Source organism: Calypte anna, chromosome 13 (assembly GCF_003957555.1).
Source record: "Calypte anna isolate BGI_N300 chromosome 13, bCalAnn1_v1.p, whole genome shotgun sequence".
NCBI lineage: Eukaryota > Metazoa > Chordata > Aves > Apodiformes > Trochilidae > Calypte > Calypte anna.
Window position 1 is genome coordinate 13,432,961 of NC_044259.1, and position 23,619 is coordinate 13,456,579.

At 42.6% G+C, this 23,619-nt stretch overlaps 1 protein-coding gene across 1 annotated transcript in view; it reads left to right on the top strand.

Moving 5' to 3' along the window:
• Positions 1 to 19,197, top strand: part of CYFIP2 (cytoplasmic FMR1 interacting protein 2) — a 41,641-nt gene extending 22,444 nt beyond the window's left edge. The window contains exons 16-31 of the mRNA XM_030459282.1: positions 171 to 324; positions 737 to 893; positions 1,578 to 1,674; positions 2,304 to 2,380; positions 3,340 to 3,448; positions 3,844 to 3,963; positions 4,644 to 4,843; positions 5,348 to 5,435; positions 7,491 to 7,634; positions 9,118 to 9,208; positions 9,892 to 10,022; positions 13,100 to 13,172; positions 13,676 to 13,770; positions 17,391 to 17,629; positions 18,138 to 18,285; positions 18,833 to 19,197. Coding sequence (XP_030315142.1) covers positions 171 to 324; positions 737 to 893; positions 1,578 to 1,674; positions 2,304 to 2,380; positions 3,340 to 3,448; positions 3,844 to 3,963; positions 4,644 to 4,843; positions 5,348 to 5,435; positions 7,491 to 7,634; positions 9,118 to 9,208; positions 9,892 to 10,022; positions 13,100 to 13,172; positions 13,676 to 13,770; positions 17,391 to 17,629; positions 18,138 to 18,285; positions 18,833 to 19,000 — 2,091 coding nt within the window. The 3' untranslated portion in view covers positions 19,001 to 19,197. The remainder of the gene's footprint in view (positions 1 to 170; positions 325 to 736; positions 894 to 1,577; positions 1,675 to 2,303; positions 2,381 to 3,339; positions 3,449 to 3,843; positions 3,964 to 4,643; positions 4,844 to 5,347; positions 5,436 to 7,490; positions 7,635 to 9,117; positions 9,209 to 9,891; positions 10,023 to 13,099; positions 13,173 to 13,675; positions 13,771 to 17,390; positions 17,630 to 18,137; positions 18,286 to 18,832) is intronic.
• The last annotated feature ends 4,422 nt before the right edge of the window (positions 19,198 to 23,619 follow it).

Genomic DNA, 23,619 nt, shown 5'->3' on the forward strand with positions numbered 1-23,619 from the left:
GTGTAGTTCCCAAAGCCTCCTTTTACAGAATTTTAACTATTTCTAACTCAGAAAGATAGTGGCTTATGGGTGTAGAGAGTAGTAGGTACCTGGGAGACGTGTTATTTTTTGTTGCAGAGCAACACTGTCTCACTGGGGAGTGGTAACTGCAATTAAACTTTCTTCCAAAGCTTTACATGGTGCGGACCATGCTGGAGTCTCTCATAGCAGACAAGAGTGGCTCAAAGAAGACTCTGAGGAGCAGCTTGGATGGGCCTATAGTCTTGGCCATTGAGGAGTTCCACAAGCAGTCCTTCTTCTTCACCCACCTTCTCAATATCAGTGGTAAGATTATGGCAGAGGGAGGCTTGAATCCAGCTCTTGCATGTTCAGAATGAAAAAGGTAGATCAGCTTTGCTTCTCCTTGACATATGCAAAAGATTTTCCTGAATTTCTCCAAATGTCCTACTTCTGCCTGCTTCAGGTGTGTTTCTAGGTAGTAATCATGTGAACAGGAATGAGTAAACAATGGCAAATAGCCACATAGTTTATTTTCTAGGACTAGAGTTTTCTTTCTGTCCCAAACAAACTTCTGAGACTCTGAGCATGACAGAAATCTTCAAGGGTAATTCTGAGCTATTGAAATGTTCTCCCTGGAGCTCTAGAGCAAAAGGAATGATCCAAGGAGGGTCCCTCACTGCCATCCCTGTAGTAACATGGGTGCCCTCCTGCTGGGGGGATCTCCTCTGCATTTCAGAAGCACTGCAGCAGTGCTGTGACCTCTCCCAGCTCTGGTTCCGGGAATTCTTCCTGGAGCTGACCATGGGCCGCCGCATCCAGTTCCCCATCGAAATGTCCATGCCCTGGATCCTCACAGACCATATTCTGGAAACCAAAGAACCCTCCATGATGGAGTAAGAGTTTAATGGGCTGTGGTGGGACTGTGCATGCACTGGGGTTTAGGATTTTGTTTTCGAGAAAGGCAGGCTGGTGATAAACAGTCCTTTTAATGCAGGAGGGAAAAATAGGTGTTTCTTGACTTGCTGTCCCAATAATGTGTGCTGTATGAATACCTCATTAGCAGATGAACACAGACAACTTCCTGGCACTGGACTTAAGCATCATAAACCATCAGCTGGTAACTGCTCAGTTTGGATGTGGGCACAACATGGTGGTACTGTCCCCTGCATGCAGCACTCAGAAAGGATGTGCAATTAAAAGGCCCTGGTTAAGTTACCTGAAGTTGTTTTTTTTATATATGTATACATGGTAAATGCTGAGAGGAATTGCTCTTATGCAAGTGTAATTATGTTTGAAATATCTTCCTCTAGCCATTTTCAGAGCACTCTGTGGAATGAGGGCAGAATGAAAGCTTTTTTTTTTTAAGAGCAGAGAAGGAGTTAGCTCAAGTTAAAATGTCTTCTGGCTGCTTCCTGCAGGACTCAAGGAGCAAGAAGGGGTATTTGGGTGTCTGGAGATAGTGAAGGTGAAGTCAGAAAAAGCATTTTTTGCACCAAACAGAGCATGTGCACTGGCTGCTGTTTACACTGATATGCTTCAAACTTAATTTAAGATGTAATCTATCTTCCTGCCCTCAGGTATGTACTGTACCCCTTGGACCTCTATAACGACAGTGCATACTACGCCTTGACCAAGTTCAAAAAGCAGTTCCTGTACGATGAAATTGAAGCTGAAGTAAGTTCTCTTAATTCCTATTGCATGGAAAGAGCTCACTGGGGTCACATTGCCCTGCCTGACAGCCCTGCCTGGCGGTTCAATGAATTCATTACAGGCATCTCCTGAAAAACATACCCTATCAGACTGAGAAGTTTTCAGATTATAAAAATTTTCAGAGTTTACAGACTCTCCTGATGAAGTGCTTTATCTCAGCTGTAGCCAGGGGGAACAGTGGAAGCCAAAGGCTGTCAAACATGGGGATCATGGAAGAGTCTCTTAAAGGAGAGGGTTATGACATATCAGAAGAAAATGAGAAACCAGAGATCCCTGATAGAGAAGGATGATTTGGGATTGGGGTTATCCCTGATAGAGAAGGATGATTTGGGATTGGGGTTATCCCTGATAGAGAAGGATGATTTGGGATTGGGGTTCGGGACCTCTAAGAACATTGCAGAATCTAGGAGAGAGATGTAACTGCAGTTTTCTGCTTAGCTTTAGCATTCAAGAATTGCAATGCAGTTTTTAGGTAGAGTGACATACATGCATGTATTAGAGTTCTGCATTGACTTGTATTGATCTTGCATGCCTAGGAAGGAGCTACTCTATGTTGGTGACACCCTCATGATGTTTTTTTCTTTCTCCCTCAGGTGAATTTGTGCTTTGATCAGTTTGTGTACAAGCTGGCAGATCAAATCTTTGCCTATTATAAAGCAATGGCTGGCAGGTAGGAGAGCCTGACTGCTGCTGCTGAGTGATGATAGCACTGCATCCAAATTTGGCTGTTAACCAAAAGTTTCCCCTCAGGGAGTAGCTGCTGCTGCAAGTAGACATGACAAAATAGATCATTCCTGTGCCACAGAGCTGCCTATCTGTGTCAGACCAGTGTAGATGGGGGAAATGAATTAAAGATGGCAAGGAGACTTGATTAAAAGTGAAGAAAAAAAAAAATTAGCATCCTAAGCAAGTGTCCGAGTAAAGCTTGAAAGAGCAGCATAAAATAAAATTAAGCCTGCTGAAGACCTGTCCTTGGTTGATGCATATTTTTATACCATTTTATACCTCCTATCTCTAAAGAACAGGAACATGCACTTGTCCTGAGCCTAGTAAAGCAGCAGCACTTGTGAAGGCCAGAAGGGTACTCAGTATCTTGGGTCACACATCAAACCAGACTCTAGGACTTCTGCAGAGGTGCTTGATCCCTTGAAGGGAGATAGGCTGTTTGTGAAACATCCTTCTAAACAAGAAGAACATGAATGATCTCTTATGAGAGTTCCCTTCTCCTGTCCCCAAAGGTGAACCAAGTCTTTGGTGCAATTCTTCAAGGACTTCTGTGTCTAGCCTCAAATTTGCCTTTAGAGAGCAATCAATATCACTGACCAAATGTTCCCACAGCAGATCTTCAAGGAGGGAGCACACCTGTGGAAGCAGCCCAGTACCTGGCACTCGTGATACCATTCCACTCAGTGTTTTATCTTTTTGAATGCTTTAGCCATAAAAGTTAAAATTATGGACAGTAGCATGTCAGTCCCCAGAAACCACTGCTTTGTGATTTAGTAGTGAAAGTGAATTTATTAGCGTGTGGAAATTTCTTGTCACTCAGAGCAAGATGAAAAGAAGGATGAAAACAACTCTGAAAAAGATCCATTTCTGGTTTTTTTTCCTGACTCTGCTTCTCTTTTTCAGTGTCTTATTGGACAAACGTTTCCGGGCTGAATGTAAGAATTATGGGGTGATTATTCCATACCCACCATCCAACCGCTACGAAACGCTGCTGAAGCAGAGGCATGTCCAGGTACAGTGGAAGTGACAGACCCCTGGTTCTCATAGCTCTTGGTCTGTCATACTTTTGTTGGTGACTGGCATCCCAGTCTTGCTTTTGTTGGTGACTGGCATCCCAGTGCTGGGCTCAATAGAGGCCAGTGCTGGAGTGAGAAGGATTGAACCTAGTTTTGAAACTGCACTCAGGGCATGGGGCTTGAGGGGAAAAGAAGTTATGCTCTGCATTTCCTTCCTTCCATCTTAAGTAATGTTAAGTAAATGCTTAAGTAAATGTTAAATGTTTAAGTATAGTGTACTTAAAGTTAACTTAAATGTTAAGTAAAGTGTTTGCATCGCCACTCACATTTAAGCAGACTTTTCACCAGCTGTATATAATGTATATAACATGCAAATCTCTTCTTTTCCCAGTTGCTGGGTAGATCAATTGACCTGAACAGGCTCATTACCCAGCGTATCTCAGCAGCAATGTACAAATCATTAGACCAGGCCATCAGCCGCTTTGAGAGTGAGGACCTGACATCCATAGTGGTAAGAACTGTTATTGACTGCAAGTATGAATAGAAAGAATAATACACTGCTATGGATACATAGTTGACAGTTTTCTGCTTCAACTCCCACCTACAGTAGGTTTCAGGCAGCCATATGTTTTCTTTTATGCTGATGAGTCTCTACTATTTCTGTTTATTAAGCTTTAATAGCATTATTATTGAACCTTTAAGTATCTGTAAACATAAGGTGACAGCCAGCAGTTAGATTTTGCAGAGTTCATATGGGAGAGTCCTGTGTCCTGGGAGAAGGAAATTTTGACTGTATTTTCCCTGTGGATGAAAAATAATTTGGTGTGTGCAGGATTTGCTGCCTTTGGTATGTTATAGGAGCATGAGGGTCAAGTAGTGTAAAATTACCAGTTTCAACCTCTGAAGGATTCTGTTGTCAAAGCCAGCCAGTGGAAGTAGAAAAGTTTGTGTAGGAAACAAATCAGTTTTTCTTCAAGTAGGTTTAGAAGATGTTGGACCAGCACCCCCGTTAGTAGAAGTGCAGTTGGCCTTAGCCACTGAGTTAAACTGATGTCTTTAGCATTTGCTGCTTCCCAACGTGGAAAGTTCTTTGTATGCGAATATAAAAATCATTCACCTGGCAATGAAATCAGCCCTTTCTTTTGTCCTCTTGGTTAAATGTTGCATTTGCTGCTGCTTTATGTGCTGCAGGAGCTGGAGTGGCTCTTGGAAATAAACCGCCTGACTCACAGGTTGCTGTGCAAACACATGACTTTGGACAGCTTTGATGCCATGTTCAGGGAGGCCAACCACAATGTCTCTGCTCCCTATGGGCGCATCACCCTCCATGTCTTCTGGGAGCTCAACTTTGACTTTCTACCCAACTACTGCTACAATGGATCCACCAACAGGTGAGGAGGAAAAGCAAGGCAGGGAGCACCTGAAGTCCCTGTCTTTCTTTCCAAAATGTCAAACCTGACACGTAAAATTGCAGTGGGATTTGCATTCCCTATGGGATGCAACAGTTGTACTTAAAATGAAGGTAAAGCCACCAGCTCCCTTTGACCTTGAAAATGTTCTTAACAAATCTAAGCAACAGTAACACAGTGATTAAAAACAACTGAGCTAGTTCGGTGTAGTGAATTGGTTTACTGAGCAGCAGAGCTGTGGTAGCTGCTCATATGTGGGTTTCTTGCCTGCTCCAAATGAGAAGAAACCTTACCTTTACTAGGTTAAAATGACATTTTACACTACCAAAAGATTGGGCAGGGAGTTTGCATTACAGATCATGTAGCTCAAGTGATTAATTGCTAATTAGTTTGCAACTGCAGTTCATCCTAGACACTGCTGTATCTGCACTCAGCACAGTTAATCAGGCACTGACCTTTTCCTCCCCATCTCCATGCCCACCACAGGTTTGTGAGGACAGCAATCCCATTCACACAGGAACCCCAGAGGGACAAGCCAGCCAATGTTCAGCCATATTACCTGTATGGATCCAAGGTCAGTAAATGAGCCAGAACAGCCACAAGGTGGGTGTTGGACGTATTTTGTTTAGGAAGAAAGTAGTACAAGGACTGGCTCACTAACAGAATGAGTGCCAAGGTGCAGGATACGTTACCATGTTAAACAAAAACCAAGTAAGAAACAAATTGAGTGTGGTTTTGCTGTTGTTTTTCCCTATTCTCTCCATACCATGCCTCTGGCTTTATTTTAGAGATCCTTCTCTGACAGTTCTGGTTAGAATTAGTTTTCACTTTCTTAGACACTATCTCAGCTGTCACACTGAAGTTGGGTTGGCTGGGAGCCTGGACTAGTCTTGTGCTCTGTGCAAATCCTTTTTTAGCTCTTTATTTTTCTAAGGGGATTCAGACACAGGCTGTATTATCTGTCTGCTATATCTCTCTCTGCCTTCCCTCATGTGAGCTCAGACAGGTCTGGGTGATGTCCAACATGCTAAAAGATGTAGAAATGAAACTGGTTCTCATTTTGCTTCATTTGTTACTGAATCAGTTCCAGAGCATGCCCAATATCATAATTTGGGGGCTTCTGCCACATGCTTCCAAGTACAAATGACTGTCCCTCAGACCTGTGGGCATAGAATGGAACACTAAAATCTCTGCCCTGTGCTTCAAATCCCAGCCTGCCTGCACTCCCAGCCCCCAAACCTGCATCTTTAGTTCCAAACCAAAGGTGGGGCAAACCACCACAGCATCTTTGGCAGCTGCTGCTCCTGAAAACAGCAAAACCTCTGAACAGCTGTCAAAATCTGGCTTTGCTGCTGCTCTCTGAGAGGGTGGAAGTGTCTGCTGTGGTGCCAAGCAGCCAGCTTGTGCCTTCAGCTGTTTTGTCTTAAAATACCCACTGGTGTAATTTTTTATATCCTACAGTCTTTACCACTTGTGTATCTTACCCTTAAATGGGGTCATATTTTTAATTGCTGTCAGAGTATTATTTTTAGATGCAAGCCTGCTGCTAACGTGCTCCATGAACCTGCCTTATCCTGCACAGAGGTGGCAATAAATCATCCTGCTCATCTGCAGCCAATGCATGTCCTAAAATGCATTTTCTCCCAGTGAGGCTCAATTGGTGAACCCCTCCCAGCTTGAGGGAAAAGCCCAGCTGAAAGCTGCTCTCCAGTCCCATTATCCTACTGGGAGGCAAGGGAGTGCAGCAGCATTGCTGCTCACTGCCTGTACAGTGAAATGTCAGCCCTGTTATAGGGAAAATCTGACCAGTGGCTCCACAACTGTATACCAATGGTAACCCAACTCAGGGGACCATGGCAGGAAAGCAGAGAGAAGGCCTGTCTCCTGGCCATGGAGTAGCAAAGACACTTCCACAAATAAGGATGGATTCCTAAGCCCACTGAAATAGGGATATTTAGTCACCCCATTGTCTGGACAAGCCACAGTGTGCTAAATGTGGGGAAGTAATTGAGTAAAGGAGCTGATAGAAAGGCATGAAAGGAAGGCATGAAGGCATGAGAGGAAGCTGTGAGGAGCCATCTCAGGGCTGCCAGGATCACCCCTACAGCATAGTACTTTCTGGGGATGCCAGAACTGGAATGATGCATTGCAGAAGCTGCAGCAACAAAACTCAGCAAGAGGGTAGCTGGGCTGGGGCCTTGGCAGGTTACTGGCTTCCATCTGGGTGATGATTTTGGCCACAGCACAGCCCCTATGTACAGAATGTACACATTTCCTACTTTTCTTAGTAAGTCATATTTAGAGCAAGTGTCCATAGGGAAAAAAGCTAGAAAGCAAACAAACAAACAAACAAAAAAAACAAACCCAAACTTCTCTGTTTTACCTGTATCTAAAGCTTTTTGGTGATGTGACAGTGAGAGATTGGAATATATCTTGGCTGCACAGGAAGAAGAGCAATCTCCTCTTTGCTAGAAGAAGTAAAAGTCATGGGAATTGTCATGGATATTACTATTTCTCCTCTTCCTTAAAAGTTCTTTGAAGTGATGGAACATAATACTATGATAAAAGAATTACTTGCAGGCCTGGTAAATGCTCCTGTCTAACTCTCATTGTGCTTCTTATTTCTCAGCCTCTCAACATTGCCTACAGTCACATCTACAGCTCCTACCGCAATTTTGTGGGACCCCCTCATTTCAAGACAATCTGCAGGCTTCTTGGATATCAAGGCATCGCTGTGGTCATGGAAGAGCTGCTGAAGATTGTCAAGAGCCTGGTAATTCTGAGCCTGCCCCTCCTGATGGAGAAACCTCAATGCCCTGAGAAGTGGAGATTGGACAGTCAGCTCAGGGGCACCTTCATGCCCTTTAATTCACACTGAAACACTTTTATTAATGGTCTGATTTTCACTGCTGCTGAGGCATCCCAGTGATTCCTGAGGCATGATGGAGTGTTCCCATCATCCTGAAGTGTTAACTGTGATCAGCCCCCTCCCTCTGGGGGTGGTGGAGTTGGCTGCTTTGCTAAAAGCCACTGGGAAGTGATCGAGTGGGATGTGGCATTCCTGGTCCCTCAGAAATACCTGCACTGCAGTCTGGGAGACATTCAAGACATGAGCTCATGTTTAGCAATAGCATTGTGTCCCACTGCCTGGTGAGAACACCTGGAAGGTAGAGAGCAGGCAGCAAAACTGATGAAACCAATTTACTATGTTTTTATAAGAAAACCCTGCCATGGCTTAGTCCTTATTCAAGCCACACTGTCCGTTTCCTTCAGTTATTCTGAAGCCAGGCTGCCAGTGGCCCTGTTTCCTAGTTCCTTATTCTTTTTCAGCAGGGTAATGTAAGGGAAATGATCTCATTTGTTCCCCAAGGGCACTGACAATACTGATTATTAGGAAGTGAGGAGAGAGCATGTAAAGATCTATCATTGCTCAGATCATGCTTTTCTACTAAACCCCTTGCTATATCAAAAGAAAAGATAAATATTTAAATTCTGTTTTGACTGCAATGACATCATTGTTAGCTTGTCTACCAAAGCAATGTAAAAACTGAAAATCTCAAATTTATGTTTCCTTACAGTGTCCCTACTGTAAAGCACCAGTTATTGAAGATGCAATTTGTGTCACTTAGCTGAAATTGCTGTACCTGGTGTGTGAGATCAGACAGTATTCAGCACAAAGATTTTACATTTGGTTCATTAGTGTTCAGTGCATAATTCCTTATAATGTATCTACAGGATGCAGCTGTATAACTCCGAATTAAGTAAGCACTATCAGCCAAGAAATATATTTTGCTCTTGTCTATATTAGTTCAAAACATCAAATCTGCAGAAACACATTCTACATGCATGTAAATTATTTTTTAAACTCTTGGGTATCTAATGATGATTCTTCAGGTATAAGCAGCATTTACTGTGCTGGGGAATGACTCCGTTAGCAGCCTTGGTGATCCAGCTGGGTCTAAGACTGAGCTTTGTTTGGATTTCAGCTGCAAACAATGCAAACACAGCAAGCTGTATTTTGAAGTCAAAATCCACAGGTCTGTGATTTATTATTTGGGAGGAAGCTTTAAAAGCACTCTAAATCCATACACTTGGGCTGACTTTTATGTTTGAGTGAAATCCAAATTAAGCAAACTCTTCTTGGACTCCAGCTGAAGTTTCATCTGGTACTGTCAGATGTGGACCCATCCACAAGCAGCCTCTTTCAAAACCAATGCCAGCAGAAGCTGTCATTGTCCCCTCTTTGTCCCCTACAGCTACAAGGCACCATCCTGCAGTATGTGAAGACTCTGATTGAAGTAATGCCCAAGATTTGCCGCTTGCCAAGGCACGAGTATGGCTCTCCAGGTGGGTGCTGCAGAGAGATGCTTGAGCAAGAGCTCACCCAAGTGATGGTACAGCAGTTACTCAGGCACACACTAATAATATTAAACAAGGTTTGGCACTGACATTGCAGTGCAACATGCAGCCAGGCTTGCTGAGACACACTTTGATCTGCTTTGCTGTTGACACTGGAACATGTATAGGAAACTTTTCCAGGAAAGCCTCCTGTTGGAAGTTTCCCTTTGAACACACAGATGGCTGATAAGGGAATGTCTTTTGGTAGTTTCTGTTTTGTTTTCAGGCTTTTGTGAGCTTTTATTATTGCAAGATCACTGATATTTTTCAAAAGCTGTAAATAGTTGATGCAAAGATTTTTCTTGCAGCATGACTGCAGTCTGTCATTGAGCTGGCTGGGGAAATTCTGGCTGGTATACACGAGCCAGCAGCAATACGTTTGCTGCAGCCTTGAATCTTTTCTTAACTCTGATGAGTTAAAGGACCCTGTTTCCTAAGGATTACTGAAAGCAGGGAAAAACACTGCATTCTGTTTCTCCCCAGTGCCAGTCTCCATCTATCCATTTAGCAGTTACACCTTACAATTTGTGATGAAGGAAATATGAGGCACTGATTGTCTTTTTATCCAACTTATCAGAGAGTGATTCTGCTCTCACATTTCTGGCCTTCCTTCCTTGTCTTCCTTGTCTAAGGAATCCTGGAGTTTTTCCACCATCAGTTGAAGGATATCATTGAATATGCAGAGCTGAAGACCGATGTGTTCCAGAGCCTCAGAGAAGTGGGCAATGCCATTCTCTTCTGCCTCCTTATCGAGCAGGCTTTGGTAAGGCAAAAACCACTGCACCAACAGATTGTACTTGAAATTGCCAACTCAAGAGTATAAGTGAAAGTGGGTTCTTCAACAGAAGAGTTTTGGAAATGTTACTCTCCAGCTTGTCATGTGCTCAGGGCCTCTCTGGGGCTGTGTGATTGGGGTCTGTGGGTATATCCACGGGTATGGTATGGATTGGCACTTGATCACTGGCATTTGGGATTACTGAAGGAGAATCTGAATACTGGAAGATCTAGATTTAATTCTTGGACCCAAAGCTACCCCATGTTCATCCCTCTCAGAAATAAAACCAACTGGAATTTCTTTCTAGATTGTAAGCTCTCTGGGCAGGGATCAATACTTCTTACATACATATTTGTACAGTGAGAAGTAGATTTGAGCCCTCAGCTCTTTTGGGGTGCCAGTGCAATAAAAAACCTGATTGATACTAAGGGTGATAAGGACAAAGTAATTCAACAGGAAGGAAATCTCAAAAAATCTTACCATACGTTTTGTATGACTTCTCTTCACTGAAAACTTAGCTGGAGTGAAAATTTGGTATTTTCCCCTGCAAAAGTGTTTTGCACGTGCATGACAAGTCAGCCTCTCAGTTTATGTGATGCCCTTTCTGATATGGGGCAAAGGCTGTGGCTCAGTGCTACACGTGATCTTAGCTTCTAATTTTTCACTTAATCAATTTACTTGGTAATGAATTTATCTCACAGTTTGGCATAGGGCCACCTGAGGCATGTTCAGCATCACTATTTTACACTAAAAATGCGTATTTTATCTCATAATGGTTTTGGCAGGGTTGTTCCAGTTTTTCCAGAAACACTTCAGAATGACTTCTTAGCATAAGATGGGATTTCCAAGAGAAGCCAGAAGGTTTTGTTCAGAGTGAAACCTTTCTTCAAAAAAGAAGTCCACATATTCCAAGTTTTATTCAACCTTAGAGCACAGGGAAAACTGAAAATCTTAGTATGTCCATAAAATGGATATTTCTGAGCTTTCCTTTGCATTTTACCCCCAGACATAAAGATGTTTAGTTCCTGATATGGTGTATCAAACACATTCAGTAAGCAGTAGTTATATAAGAGTAAGAAACCTTGAGATGTAGATCACCTAGCAGCTTGGCTTTGTTTTATAGAATGTCCAAAGTTGCTAACTATATCCTGGCAGTTTCTGTTCCTTTTGTGATTTTGTCATTGCTTTCTGCTGTTCTCAGTGTTGGATTTCTTGCTAGATGTAGTGCATTTGCCTCTTCCCTTTAAACAGACACTTAAGGAACAGAGAATGGTTTCTTTTAGAAATCTCTCATGTCAATCTAAAAGTATTCCCCCAGTCCCAGGAGTTTTATATCAGCAGCATACTGGCATTTTAGAATAGCAGAAAAATAAAGAAAATAGTAAGAATTTGAGGGTCCTTTTAGGAAGTCTGCCTATCAGATTCTACCTCTGCCCACTCTCTATGCCAGCCAAAGTCTCTCCCTTTTTTGATCCCCTGTTTTTTCACACAGAAATAGATTCAGAGGATAAAGCCATTTTGCATGCATTGGGCACTAGTTCACTAGTTCTCACTCACTGAAAGATGTCAGGTGCCTATAGCCATCATGTAACAAGATTTTCCCTCTAATGAACTCTTGTGCAGCAGGAGCAATTGCTTTTAGGGTGCAGTTATCTTCATAGGTGTTAGAATGATCTAAGGCTGCTTGCAGAGACTCTATCTTCACTATTTGCTCTAGTGAATATGTGCAGTCTGCTCCATTCTACCCCCTTTTTATTGTTTAAGTTTGAGGAATGAGGGGTTGCTTGGGAATAAACTTCTAAGCAGAATTCTTACTCTCAGGTAAAGAGCCTTTCAGAGGAGACCTATTAATACCACAAATAATTTGGGGATAGATATCAGGTAAATGCAGGCTACAAGTGGTGAAAATACTTATCAGAGGGAAGCAACATTGAAAGGTAATTTGTGTATGAACAAACAGGGTTTCACAAGCAAAACAGCCAAGATGACAGGCACACTCTGTTAGAATCAGCATCTCTATGCCCATGGAGGGACCCCAGACTGTTGTGTCCCTCCAGCACTGTGTCACAAACTGCACTCCCACAAACTTGCTCTCATCCCAGCATCCATGTGCCAGTGCAGCATCCTGCAGCTCCATGCTACACTATTCTCTGCCTCTTGGCTAGAAGTTGCATCCCAAACAGACTCAGCTGAGTCATTCCATCCAGCTCCCAAATATCTTTTGCTGTGCTGTCATGACCTGCTTTCAAGTGTGTCAATATATCTACAATAAGCTCAGAACTGAAAGCATGTCCTGGAACTAGATTTTTGTAGGTGAAAACTGATGCCTTGTTGTGATTCAGTGCCTCTGTGTTAAATAGCTTTGGTTTCCTTGCTGCTGTTTCCCATTGCAGACTTGCATACAATGTACTGTCAGCCATCACTCCTCAGTCTCCACCTGCCTATTTCTAGGTTTCTTCTCCTTGTACATCTGTGTTTGGGATTATTTTTTCTCAAGTACATCAGCATGCATTCTCTCAGGTGGCATCTCATGATGTTATTCCTCTCTGGACTTCTGTATTATTGTCCCTGGTGCCTACACCAACTAGAACAACCAAATAATTTCAGACTGATGTTTTACATGATGCAGTAAAGCCATGCATAGGTATATTTTACACATATACATCCTAAAATAACTAAGCCAAAAGGTAATTTCCACCTGGCACTCTGTAAAAATAAACAGCAGGAAGTCACCAGGATAAGATGGAGCTGAAACCTCTGCGTTCTTCATCCCCTCTTCTGCAGTGCTAGTGAGTGGCACAGAAAATAAACGTAAATCTCTGGCCTTGTACAGGCAGGAAGTAACTTACTTCGGTTAAGAAAACTTCCTGGCTTGAGGTGAGAGGTATTTCTTCCAGTCTTAGTTCATTTAGGTTTAAACTGTTGAAGTTACTACTGAGTTGGGTTGGATTTGAATAGGTGCCATAGACATGAGTTGTTGTAGTGTTGCTCAGGCCCCTAAGCCATACACTCAACCCCTACAGGTATTTTTTAACTTACTTTATCTTTCTTTCTTCCTGCCTCAGTCCCAGGAAGAAGTTTGTGATTTGCTGCATGCTGCTCCCTTCCAAAATATTTTGCCCAGGGTCTACATCAAAGGTAAGAAGCTGAGAGGGAAGCAGTGGACAGACTCAGAGGTCTCTGCCCAGAAGCTGTTTCTGTCTCATTTCTGCTGAGGATTAGTTCTGGCCCTGCTTCCCCCTCAAAACAGAGAAGTGGATAGAACCAGGAGAGTCAGGTGGAACAAATGCCAAGGGTGCATTTTCTGTAGCCTAGTTACAGACTGAAACCTCAGCCAGTTTGGGGGTTCCCTTAAGGTTTTAAAGCTGTTTCACAGCCTCTTTGGAGAATGACAGCATGAAATGTCCATCTCAACAGGAGTGATCAGGAACATGCTTTTGGACGCGTGGTTAAGCTGCTGCTGAGACTGCAATTGCACATTCCTCTCTTTGCTTCACTGGTTCCCTCATTTGCTGTCGGTCTGGCTCCCTGATGCCAAATCTTGTTGGATGGTTGCTGGGGGGCAGCTCTGAGCAAGCTCAGCAGAAATTGCGGGTCTCCACTTCCTCCTCTCATTTCACTGTTTGCTGCTCGCTTGACAGAAGGAGAACGCTTGGAGGTGCGCATGAAGCGTCTCGAAGCCAAGTATGCCCCACTTCACCTGGTTCCCTTAATAGAGAGGCTGGGCACTCCGCAGGTAAGGATTTCATTGAAAGGGATGGCTGTTGGAAACTCATAGCTCTCCCCAAATGGCCTGTTTTGGCCATTGGGAAAGCGATCCTTTTCTTTTTATTATTATTTTTTTCTCCCCCCCCCCCCGAAACATCGATTGGAGAAGAAAATCAAAATCCCTGCCCTAGCAGATAATGTGGAATTTGTGAGTGGGTCTGGAGATGGTGTGTTGCTGCCTCAGGTCTGGAGAGCTGGTGGGAAGCTGTAAGGCAAGCGTGCTAGAAACCAGCAACTCTAAAAAGCTTTTCTTCTCTATTTTAAAAAGAAGAACTGCTGGGGTGGTTTGAAGCAAAACTTTGCAGGGCTGTCCCTGACTGAATCAGTTGCCATCTCTTTTGGGGATGCCATTTTAGGGCTGCAGTGTGGTTCATTTATAAGCTCATCCCTGTCAAAGAATACCTCTGAGAATGGTTTCCCTCCTAGAACATGCTTAGAGCTTCTGCACATGCTTAAAATTACTGCTCCATATTAATTTCTTATTGAAATGGGTCTCAGTTTGGGAAAGATCTCTTGGGCAGAAATGGGAAACTGTTAAAAATATTTCCATAGACTGATCAATGTAATGGGCAAAATTTGAGCTCCAATGATATCGGTAGCCAAAATTCCTCTGCCTGTATAGTGGGGCTGATGGAATAAAAATCATTCCAGGTGTTAAATGAATCAACAACTTTTTTCTGTAATGTACTGCTGAGAGAATAGAATGAACATTCAGTTGTATGAGGTGATGGATCTATGGCAGACAGAAAGTTGTTGATGTATTTTTCTTATTTTTTTTCTGATGTTTCAAGGACATTTTAAACTTTGCTTCATTGGAAGTCATATGAAACAAAAAAATTGGCTGGATAACCGAGGGCATTTTTTTACTTTCTAGACACTTCTCTCACTTCCCAATGACTTCCTGTTAAAGGAGACACTCAAGAAAAGGAATTTGCCTCTGTGTTTTTGTGTCTTTGTGTTGGTCTTTCTATCTCTCCTTTCCATGCAAAATCATCATTGAAATCTGCTATTAGAGTTCACATGTTGCTTATTTCTTCCATAATTATGATGGTGATGAAAACAAGAAGTACTTCATGTCCTGCTAAATTTTTTTTTCTGTAATCTGTTCCCATATTCATCACACAGGTACAGTTGAGTACTAGATCTTTTTTGAACTCAGATGTAAATCAACACGAGAATCACTGTCTGTAGGTGCCTCCATAGCTTTTAAGCTTGCTCCTTATCAGTTGTGGACATGCATTTTGGAAATGCAGTTTTGGACACAGGTCATACAGGATTTTTTTTCCTGCAGAACTCATAAGTGCCTTCTAGCAATTGTCCAGAATGTGAGCAGAATCTGACTCATAGATGCCTCTCCCAGAAGGTGGCCCTGGGCATGTTGTATAATTACATGTGTGAAGGGGGCTGAGCCAGAGGTTGTTGTCTTTAGTGGAGATCTGTCAGTCCTTGCAGGCTTTGGGTCCAGTTCTTGAAAGCTTAGCAGTTAATGAGCTCTGAAAGAGGTATGGCACAACTGGATTTGTGTAATGGCAGGAAAACTGTCAGTGATTTTTGTAAATAATTGGTTTGCATTGGGAATCCAGAAGGAGATGTTCAGTGGGTGATTCATAAGGAACCAGGGGGTGTCAAAGTGGTTCATTAAGGAATCCTTTCCTTTTTAATGCTGATCATAGGGTTATTAAGTAGGGATTTTCAAAACTCCTTGGTTAGCTTGATTTTTTTCACTGGAAGTAATGGGGCCCTTTCCTTTTGATGGCAGAGGGAATAACTGAGCCAGCACAGAGGCATCATTGAGAGCACCAAAAAAAAATTAAAAGGCAGATACATCCCTTTCAATATTAGCATTTCTTCAGAAATTATATACTAAGATGAATAGACTAGGTTAGTGGATTAGACTAGAAAAGTACCTGTACTACCACTATATCTTAGCAAAGAGTAATGCTAATACCTAATGTATATGTGAAGTGGCTTAACTTCTGCTGTGTCCTCATTTTGCCATCATAGACTGGTGTGTCCAGATGCTAACCTGCACTGGTAAGAGTTTGGAGCAGGTGAGGAAAGAGAAAGTGTATAGCCTTTAGCTATAAAACCAAACTGGATAAAGTAAGTCTTTACTTGCTCAGCAAACATCTGCAAGTGCATGGCATGAAACTGGTGATATCATTCCTGCATTTAACAAATCTAGGGGATCCTAGAACAAATATCACCTCAGCACAACAGTACACCTTTCTCTTGATATTTGCTATTAGTTGAATATTAATTGATCCAAGGTTCCCAGAGTGTCCTTGAAATTGTGGCACAAGCAGGAACTGTAACACTTTTAACTTCAATAGACACCAACCTGAAAATGCTTCAGGTTACTGCCAGCATAAACTAATACTCAGGAAGGGGGTAAGCAGGCACCTTCATGTCTTTTTAGAGTGGAATGAAAATGACCTGTGTAAGCCAAGCATAATTCATGTGCTTAATGTCTGGCCAGGACACGTTCCTGCCCATTGTACCAGATGCTCTTGAGCCCCCATCTGGATTCCAGTCAGGATGACATTTTTGCAGGCATTCTAGGGACAGATGGAAATGGAGCAAATGCTTAAAAAGCACTTAAAGCTCCAGTTAGTCCTCTGGGATAGGCAGGTCAGTAAATGTCACACTAGCTCTGCATGCCTCTGCCAAAGTGGTGAGAGGAGTAAAAGGCTCTGCCAGTGGGGCCAGAGCACTGTAGCAGCCACTTATCTACTGGGGTGAGCTTGACAGAGCTGGAGCCTCCCACAGCCACGATTCCAACAGCACTAGGCTCTCATTTCCCATGTTATTTTTGGCAGCAATGCAAAGAAAAGTCAGTGATGCTGCTGGATCTGCTGCTGGCAGATGTGGGGCAGCTAAGAGGATATCAGGGCAACAAGTGAACTTCATGCTTCCACCCCAGCCCCTCAGTGAGCTCAGTGGGGTCAATACTCCTATGCCTCGGGGAGGCCCTACTTATTTAAAATCCTCCTTTTTTTTACTTTCTGGGGGAGCAAAGAGACTAAAGTGAAGCTAGTTCTTTTTTTAAGTTTCCTCTAGTGTAAAAACCAAATGAACTCCATCTAGTGGAGCCATTCCAGATGTAAATCTGAGTGTGGATGTCACAGAAATTCTTCACACACATAAGTCTTCAACATTGAGAAAAAAATATTAGACATTCTTATAAACCACAGGTTTTCCAGTATTACAGTTCCAGTGGCTTCTCATCTTCCTTTGAGCTTTTTAACCTTAACTACAAGAGAAATAAAGCCACAGGCTCTCTACATTTTAAAGAGATGATGGTAATGCCCTGGGAAACAAAATGTCCTGTTCACTTCTCTTTTATTTTCGCAATCAGCACAAATCATGAAAATAATGAGCACAAGATTAAGTCTTCTTCTGTTTGAGGGTTGAGTAGTTTCTGGTGGGGAGTGCCATGGGAGCAGCCATCAGAGGTAAGGTTGGACCTTGCATGGGATGTGCCTTAACTTTTAAAGAGCCAGGGGGAAGGAGAAGCATTGAGTCCAGTGAGCGGACCCATCTGTGTCACATTGTCACTTCTGTTTCTCTGGTTGTACTCCCCCTCAGCAAATAGCCATTGCCCGAGAGGGTGACTTGCTGACCAAGGAGCGGTTGTGCTGTGGGCTGTCCATGTTCGAGGTGATCCTGACACGGATTAGGAGCTACCTGCAGGACCCAATCTGGCGAGGCCCACCCCCGACGAATGGGGTGATGCACGTGGATGAATGCGTGGAGTTTCACCGGCTCTGGAGTGCCATGCAGTTTGTGTACTGCATCCCCGTGGGCACCAACGAGTTCACTGCAGAGTGAGTGTCCACGAGCCACCTCTGCCATCAGTGCCATCCTGGCAAGCCTCTGGGATGCCCCTGGGATGCCTCAGCTGCAGTGATAGCCCCAGCCAGTGAAGGGGCAGAGGGGGAGCATGGGTCCTTGATGAAAGGACTTTGTTGCGCATGGACATAGAGATGCCCAAAGAGCTTTCTATCTGAACAGTTAAAGAAAAGAGCAATGTAGAGACATACACAAGGTGACTTGCAGAAGGAGATGGGTAGATGAGCTAGCAACCCAAGTCAGAGGCTAGGTCCTCTCCATCATACCCTGTGGTGCACCCTGCACAGCCTGGCCCTGGTATAATTCTTTGTATCTCCTACTGACTTCATTTTCTGTAGGTGTGTACCCACTTTCCAGGAGTATGTCTGAATCTGATTTCCCTAGCAATTCACCAAGAAAAGTTCCTGGTGCCATGGTAGGACTTCTCATACCTAATTCTATAATATCATCTCACCTCACCCTATCCCTCTGTCCTCCTTCCAGACAGTGCTTTGGCGATGGTCTAAACTGGGCAGGTTGTTCCATCATTGTTCTCCTTGGACAGCAAAGGCGTTTTGACCTCTTTGACTTCTGCTACCACCTGCTGAAGGTGCAGAGGCAGGATGGAAAGGATGAAATCATAAAAAATGTGGTAAGTTTAAGGGTGAGGTCCCAAGGGAACTGAACTGGCACAATTCTGTTTTCTGTCTCTCCCTGTTTATAAACTCATAAATTATGACCATGACCAGTTTTAACCTTGTTCAAAGTGGACATACTTGCTGTGAGATTTCCATCTCAGTCTCAGCAGAGAGGCTGAGGTTTTAATTGGCTTGATAATCCAATCTTTTTTCTGCCAGATCTTTTCCTTTCCTCCTGGAGTTAGGAAGCTGGAGCAGAGAAGCTAGTATTCCCAGCAACCATCCTGTGATCTCAGTGGCTTTCTCAATAAGCACTTGGGAGTCTAGATTTTGAACCAGTTAACTTAGGACCACTCATGAATGCTCTGACTTATCAGACCCTATAATGAAGTGACTCACTGGGGCCTAGGAGGTGTTAAGTGGAACTATAACCCATTTTATAGCTGCTTTGCTTTAACAGAGGTTTCTCAGCAGCAGGGCACAGATATTGGTACTTTCTAGCTGGTCAGTTGACCTAAGACTTTCTTCATCTGCTGTTTTTCTCCCTCACCATCCCTCCAGCCCTTGAAGAAGATGGCTGATAGGATCAGGAAGTATCAGATCCTGAACAACGAGATTTTTGCCATCCTGAACAAGTACATGAAGTCAGTGGAAACAGAGAGTTCCACGGTGGAGCACGTGCGCTGCTTCCAGCCCCCAATCCACCAGTCTCTGGCTACCACCTGCTAGTGGGGACACTGACCCTGCACGGGTTTGGAAGGCAGAAGAGACTGAACCCAGAACAGCTGGCAGGGCTGATCTTGACAGCATGAGACCTGGAAAACTAAGACTGGATATGCCTATTACTCACAAGGACACATCCTCCCATCCGGTCCTGTTTGAGTGCATGTTCTTCTGTACCATCCCTGTGATCCATTTTACTTGTAGCTTTCAGACTTCGGGGTGGGTGGGTGTGGGTGGGTGGGCAAAATGTGCTTTTCTTCCATGAAGTGGTCTATTTTTTCCCTGTGATTCATCCAATCCAACACATCACTCTGAAGCCATATTGCAACCCCAAACATGAGGGTGCTGGTGGAAGAGCTCCATGCTTACACAGCACTCGGAGCCCGTTCCCACCATAGAAACAGCGGAGCAGATCGACACCCCCAGTGACATGTGCCACTAGCCATGGAGCAAGAGAAGCTGAAGCCCCAGATTTTGGGGGAGGAAGAAGGCAGGATGTCACCTGTGGCACCACCATGAGGATTAAGTGATGGGTGCAGAGAAGCCATGATGGGCTGGTCTTGGATGGCTTCAGACTCTAGGCTGAGGTTAGCTTTGTACTCTCTGCTGCATCATTGGCCTTTCTAGTATCTGTTAAAGGGAGCTTTGGCATGTAGGTTTCAGAATACCAATGAGGTAGTTGCCAAATAACATCTCAGCACTTCAGAGGACTGGGGTAAGACAGCCTGTTTCTTTCACTGCTATGGGACATCCACTTATTTTAATGCAAAGGATTCTCCTCTGAAGATAATATTCCATGGACTAAACAAGACAGAAGAGGATGCATTCATGTGAATGTGCTCTTGAACATATTAATCTGTGTGAAAATAATCACTGGTCCTGACAGGAGGCAGGTGGAATGTCCTTGAACATACATGATCTTCGGTCTTCAGCCAAGGATGAGAGCTGAACTCTGTATGTTCTTGCAATACTGTTTTCCTTTGTTTTAGATAAATTCCTCATGGCACAGAGGCCAAATGTCTTTCTTCAGAGAATGACTATCAGCAGGGCTTAGGAAACTTTCCATCACTCAGAAATTATGTGATTGTTTAGAAGTGGTACAGGATAAGCATTTAAGAATACCCAGAATTTTCCAGATTTAAAAGCATTCAGAGGGAACACTAGAGCCTGTTTCCTTTTCCTACTCAGTTAATCTAAGATCCCTTGATAATGAGAACAAATTCAGTAGGAACTTCAAGAATTTCATAACTCATGGCCTTCCTTGCTTCCCCTCAGTAGTGTCACTGAAGTCATACAAAAGCTTGTGATTATATATTTTCCCTTAGTCCATTTCATCATACCTTGCAAACTGCATGCTATTACAGATGCTAAAAAGGCAGAACCTGGGCATTCATTTTCTCAGAGGGAACAAATAATTAATTAGTAGAAATGTCCCAGCTGGAGTATTTTGTCTTGGAAAACAACAGGGAGTGAACTACTATTAGCAAGAGGACACCTTGCTGGGTGGATGAATTTATTCTTCCAGACACTCACCATCTACTCCCTTGATAATCAATAAATACCCCACAGCTGAGAAGCAATGAATATTTTCACACTTTGAGTTTCTTTTATCTACCAGGACAGACAGTTAAACTGCAGGGAGGAAATTGTGTGGCACTGTTGTATGAAAGTTAAATGAAATCTCAGGAAGTCTGGCTGAAATTTTTGAGTGGCAGGGAAGGACCCAGGCTGGTAGGTGAGTAGTTTCCTCCTCTCTGTGAGGAAGAGCAGCAGGGACTTGATGACACTGCAGGGCTCTTGCTCTCTATTTACTTTTCCACTAAGGATGTCATTTCTGGATTTCCATCATATTCCAGCACTTACACAGTACTAGGGTCAGGGTATTTAGAGATATATATTTTTGAAAGGAAAAAGAGAATCAAGCACTTTATTTTTTGTGAAAAACAAAATACGAGGAAGATAGCTCTAACCAAGATCCTATTTTTCCTGACCTAAATAGTAAGTGCTTGTTATTTTGGTATGAAAGTGTTGCTGAAAAGGTGACAAAAGGCCATGTCTGGCTCTCAGGGCCACCTCTGAACACAGCACAAAATAAACGTCCTACTGCATCTGACAAATTACAGGATGTTGGAGACTTCTCAGAAACTAGCATCAGCAAAATGAACTGTACCACATAGCCCAATCTTAGCTACCCAGACAAAACAGAATATAAGAACATAAATTTAAATGCCTCTTTTCATCTGTCTTGGTCTGGAGTGAGTCATGAGATATTCTACCTTAATATGAATACCACTTTGCATTCTTTTGCTGTACTTTTGCCATAATAGTTCTCTGAAGCCCTGCAAAACACAGATGTATGTACTTGAAAAAAAGAGATAGATGAAAACTGTTTGTTGCCCTTAGATTTTCTGGAAGGAAGGTAAAATCCCTTAAAGATTCTGTGGGGTTAAACATTTTGAATTAAATGTCTGCACAGACACAATGTAAAGTGTTCCTGACTGTCGGGTGCATGCAGATGTTTTGCCTTGTTGCTCAAGTAGTAAGAGACACAGCTGGGAATAATCTTACAGTCTTCACTTCTGAGATTTGATGTTATTGTCCTTTTATTATCTAAAGGGTGCAAAAATCTTTAGCTTCACTTCTCTAACCCTCCTTGACTGTGTATGAGAAAAAGGTGTAAATTTTATAAGAACTCCTTGAAAATAGGGTTTTTTTCCTCATTTCCTTTTTCAATCTCATAATTTTTAACAGAAATAAGGACCAAATTTGTACCAGTAGTGCTTAGTGGACTGCCATAGAATTGGGCATATTCTCCACACTTGAAGACTTTTCTTCCTTGCAGGTTGGCTCTAATCCTGTAGTTTCCAGCCTTTTACAATCTGTAGGCCCATATTTTTGGGGGGAAAAATGTCAACTCCTTTGTGAATACTTTTAAGTCCACTGACTATAGGTGTTCTTTTTTACCTGCATTTTTCTGCTTCCTCTGAAGTACCCTGCCACCTCCCCAGGATTTACTGTCACCACTTGGAATGCCTACTTCAGTGACAAGCTGCTGGCTCAATACAGGAATTACAGGGAGGGGAAAAGGATGGCCTGTGTCATGAATGAAGTCAGACTAGGTTATTTAATAGTCCCTCTGGGATTGACATTATAAAACATGGCTAGTGGCATTGTACATGCCTTTCTCTGGTGATGCTAGACTTGGTATTCAATGATAAAATAGAAAGGTGAAGGAAACTAGTTCAAGCTCAACACTTCAGTGGTTTTCCTTTTCAACTCTGACAGCACTTATTAGCATTGAACAACATGTTAGTCCTTTTTCTGCTGCATTAATCCAGTCCAGTGGGTTCATGTGTGTTTGAGAACAAAAGAAAAAAAAAATTGAAGATGTAAAAAAACCCAAGAAAATATTCTCAATAACTGTTGTCTAAAGTACCATATTTGTATGAAAAGCTGCTTGAGTTATTTTGTACAATGAACTTTATTTATGGTGAGGTATACTTAGGCTTGTGATCTGATACAATGTTAAATTTTTTATTTGTATTTACTATGCCGCTGAAGATGATATTTTGAGTTTGTATTATTTTTTGCCATTGTTCTAAAATTCAGCTAACAGAAGCTTCCATCTCCATTAGAAGTGCTTCTGCAAGACTAAAGCATCTGGTACATGGTGATGTGTCCCATAAAACAGCAACCAACATTGTGTACAGCAAATGTGGGATGACTTTTGTGATGAAGAGAAATAAAACTTGGGCTCATTCATGAAATGGGCAGACTTTACCTTGGGATGTCATCATCATTGCAATTACTGATTTTGGGTAGAGCTTCTGATTGCACCTGGGACAAACAGGAAGCTAAAAGGAATATTTTTTTTCTCATTTTCTTGAGAAAAATTTTTGGCTTTTGCCAAAACTGAACTGGCTTGTTTGTGGCCAACACCAAAGCAAACAAATTTTCATATCTAGAAGTTCATTATTTTTGAGAAAAACATCTTTCTACAACAAATCTTCATTTGAAAACTCCTTTTACTATAAGAAGGCCAGGGGAGGGAAAATTATGTAACTATTTTTAATAGAATTTCAGGCCCTACTCAAATCTAGACTGAGGAGGTAATTTGCTCTCATTACCACAGCCATTACCAACTCAACAAAGGCCTTTTTATTTCAGAAGGTTCTCCTTGCTGGTTTTTTTTCCAAATTTCTATTTTAAACTGTTTTTTAGATTTATATTAGAAGCATCTGAGAAGAAGCTGTGGTTGTCAAGAGGAAAAGACCTTCTGGGAGCTTAGGAGTTAGGGTGAAACAACTGACACGGGTCTATAAGAAGGGGCAACTGTGCTTCATCAGCTCTAGACAAAATGCTTTAACTCATGTTCCCTTTCATAGCTTCTTTCCAAGGTTTCCTCATGGGAATAGCTTCCTACCTTAAGAGGAATAAAATGCAATGATTCTTCACATAAAACTAGAAGTGAACTTTATACCATCACCAACCTACCTCTACTGCTCTGCCAACATGCACAGTTTATGGGACCACAGTGATCTGAATGAAAAAATTAGCAACCTTGGGAAAAATTATTTGGAGTGTGGTTTATGGCATAGTGACCCTGGATCACCCAGCTGCTCCAC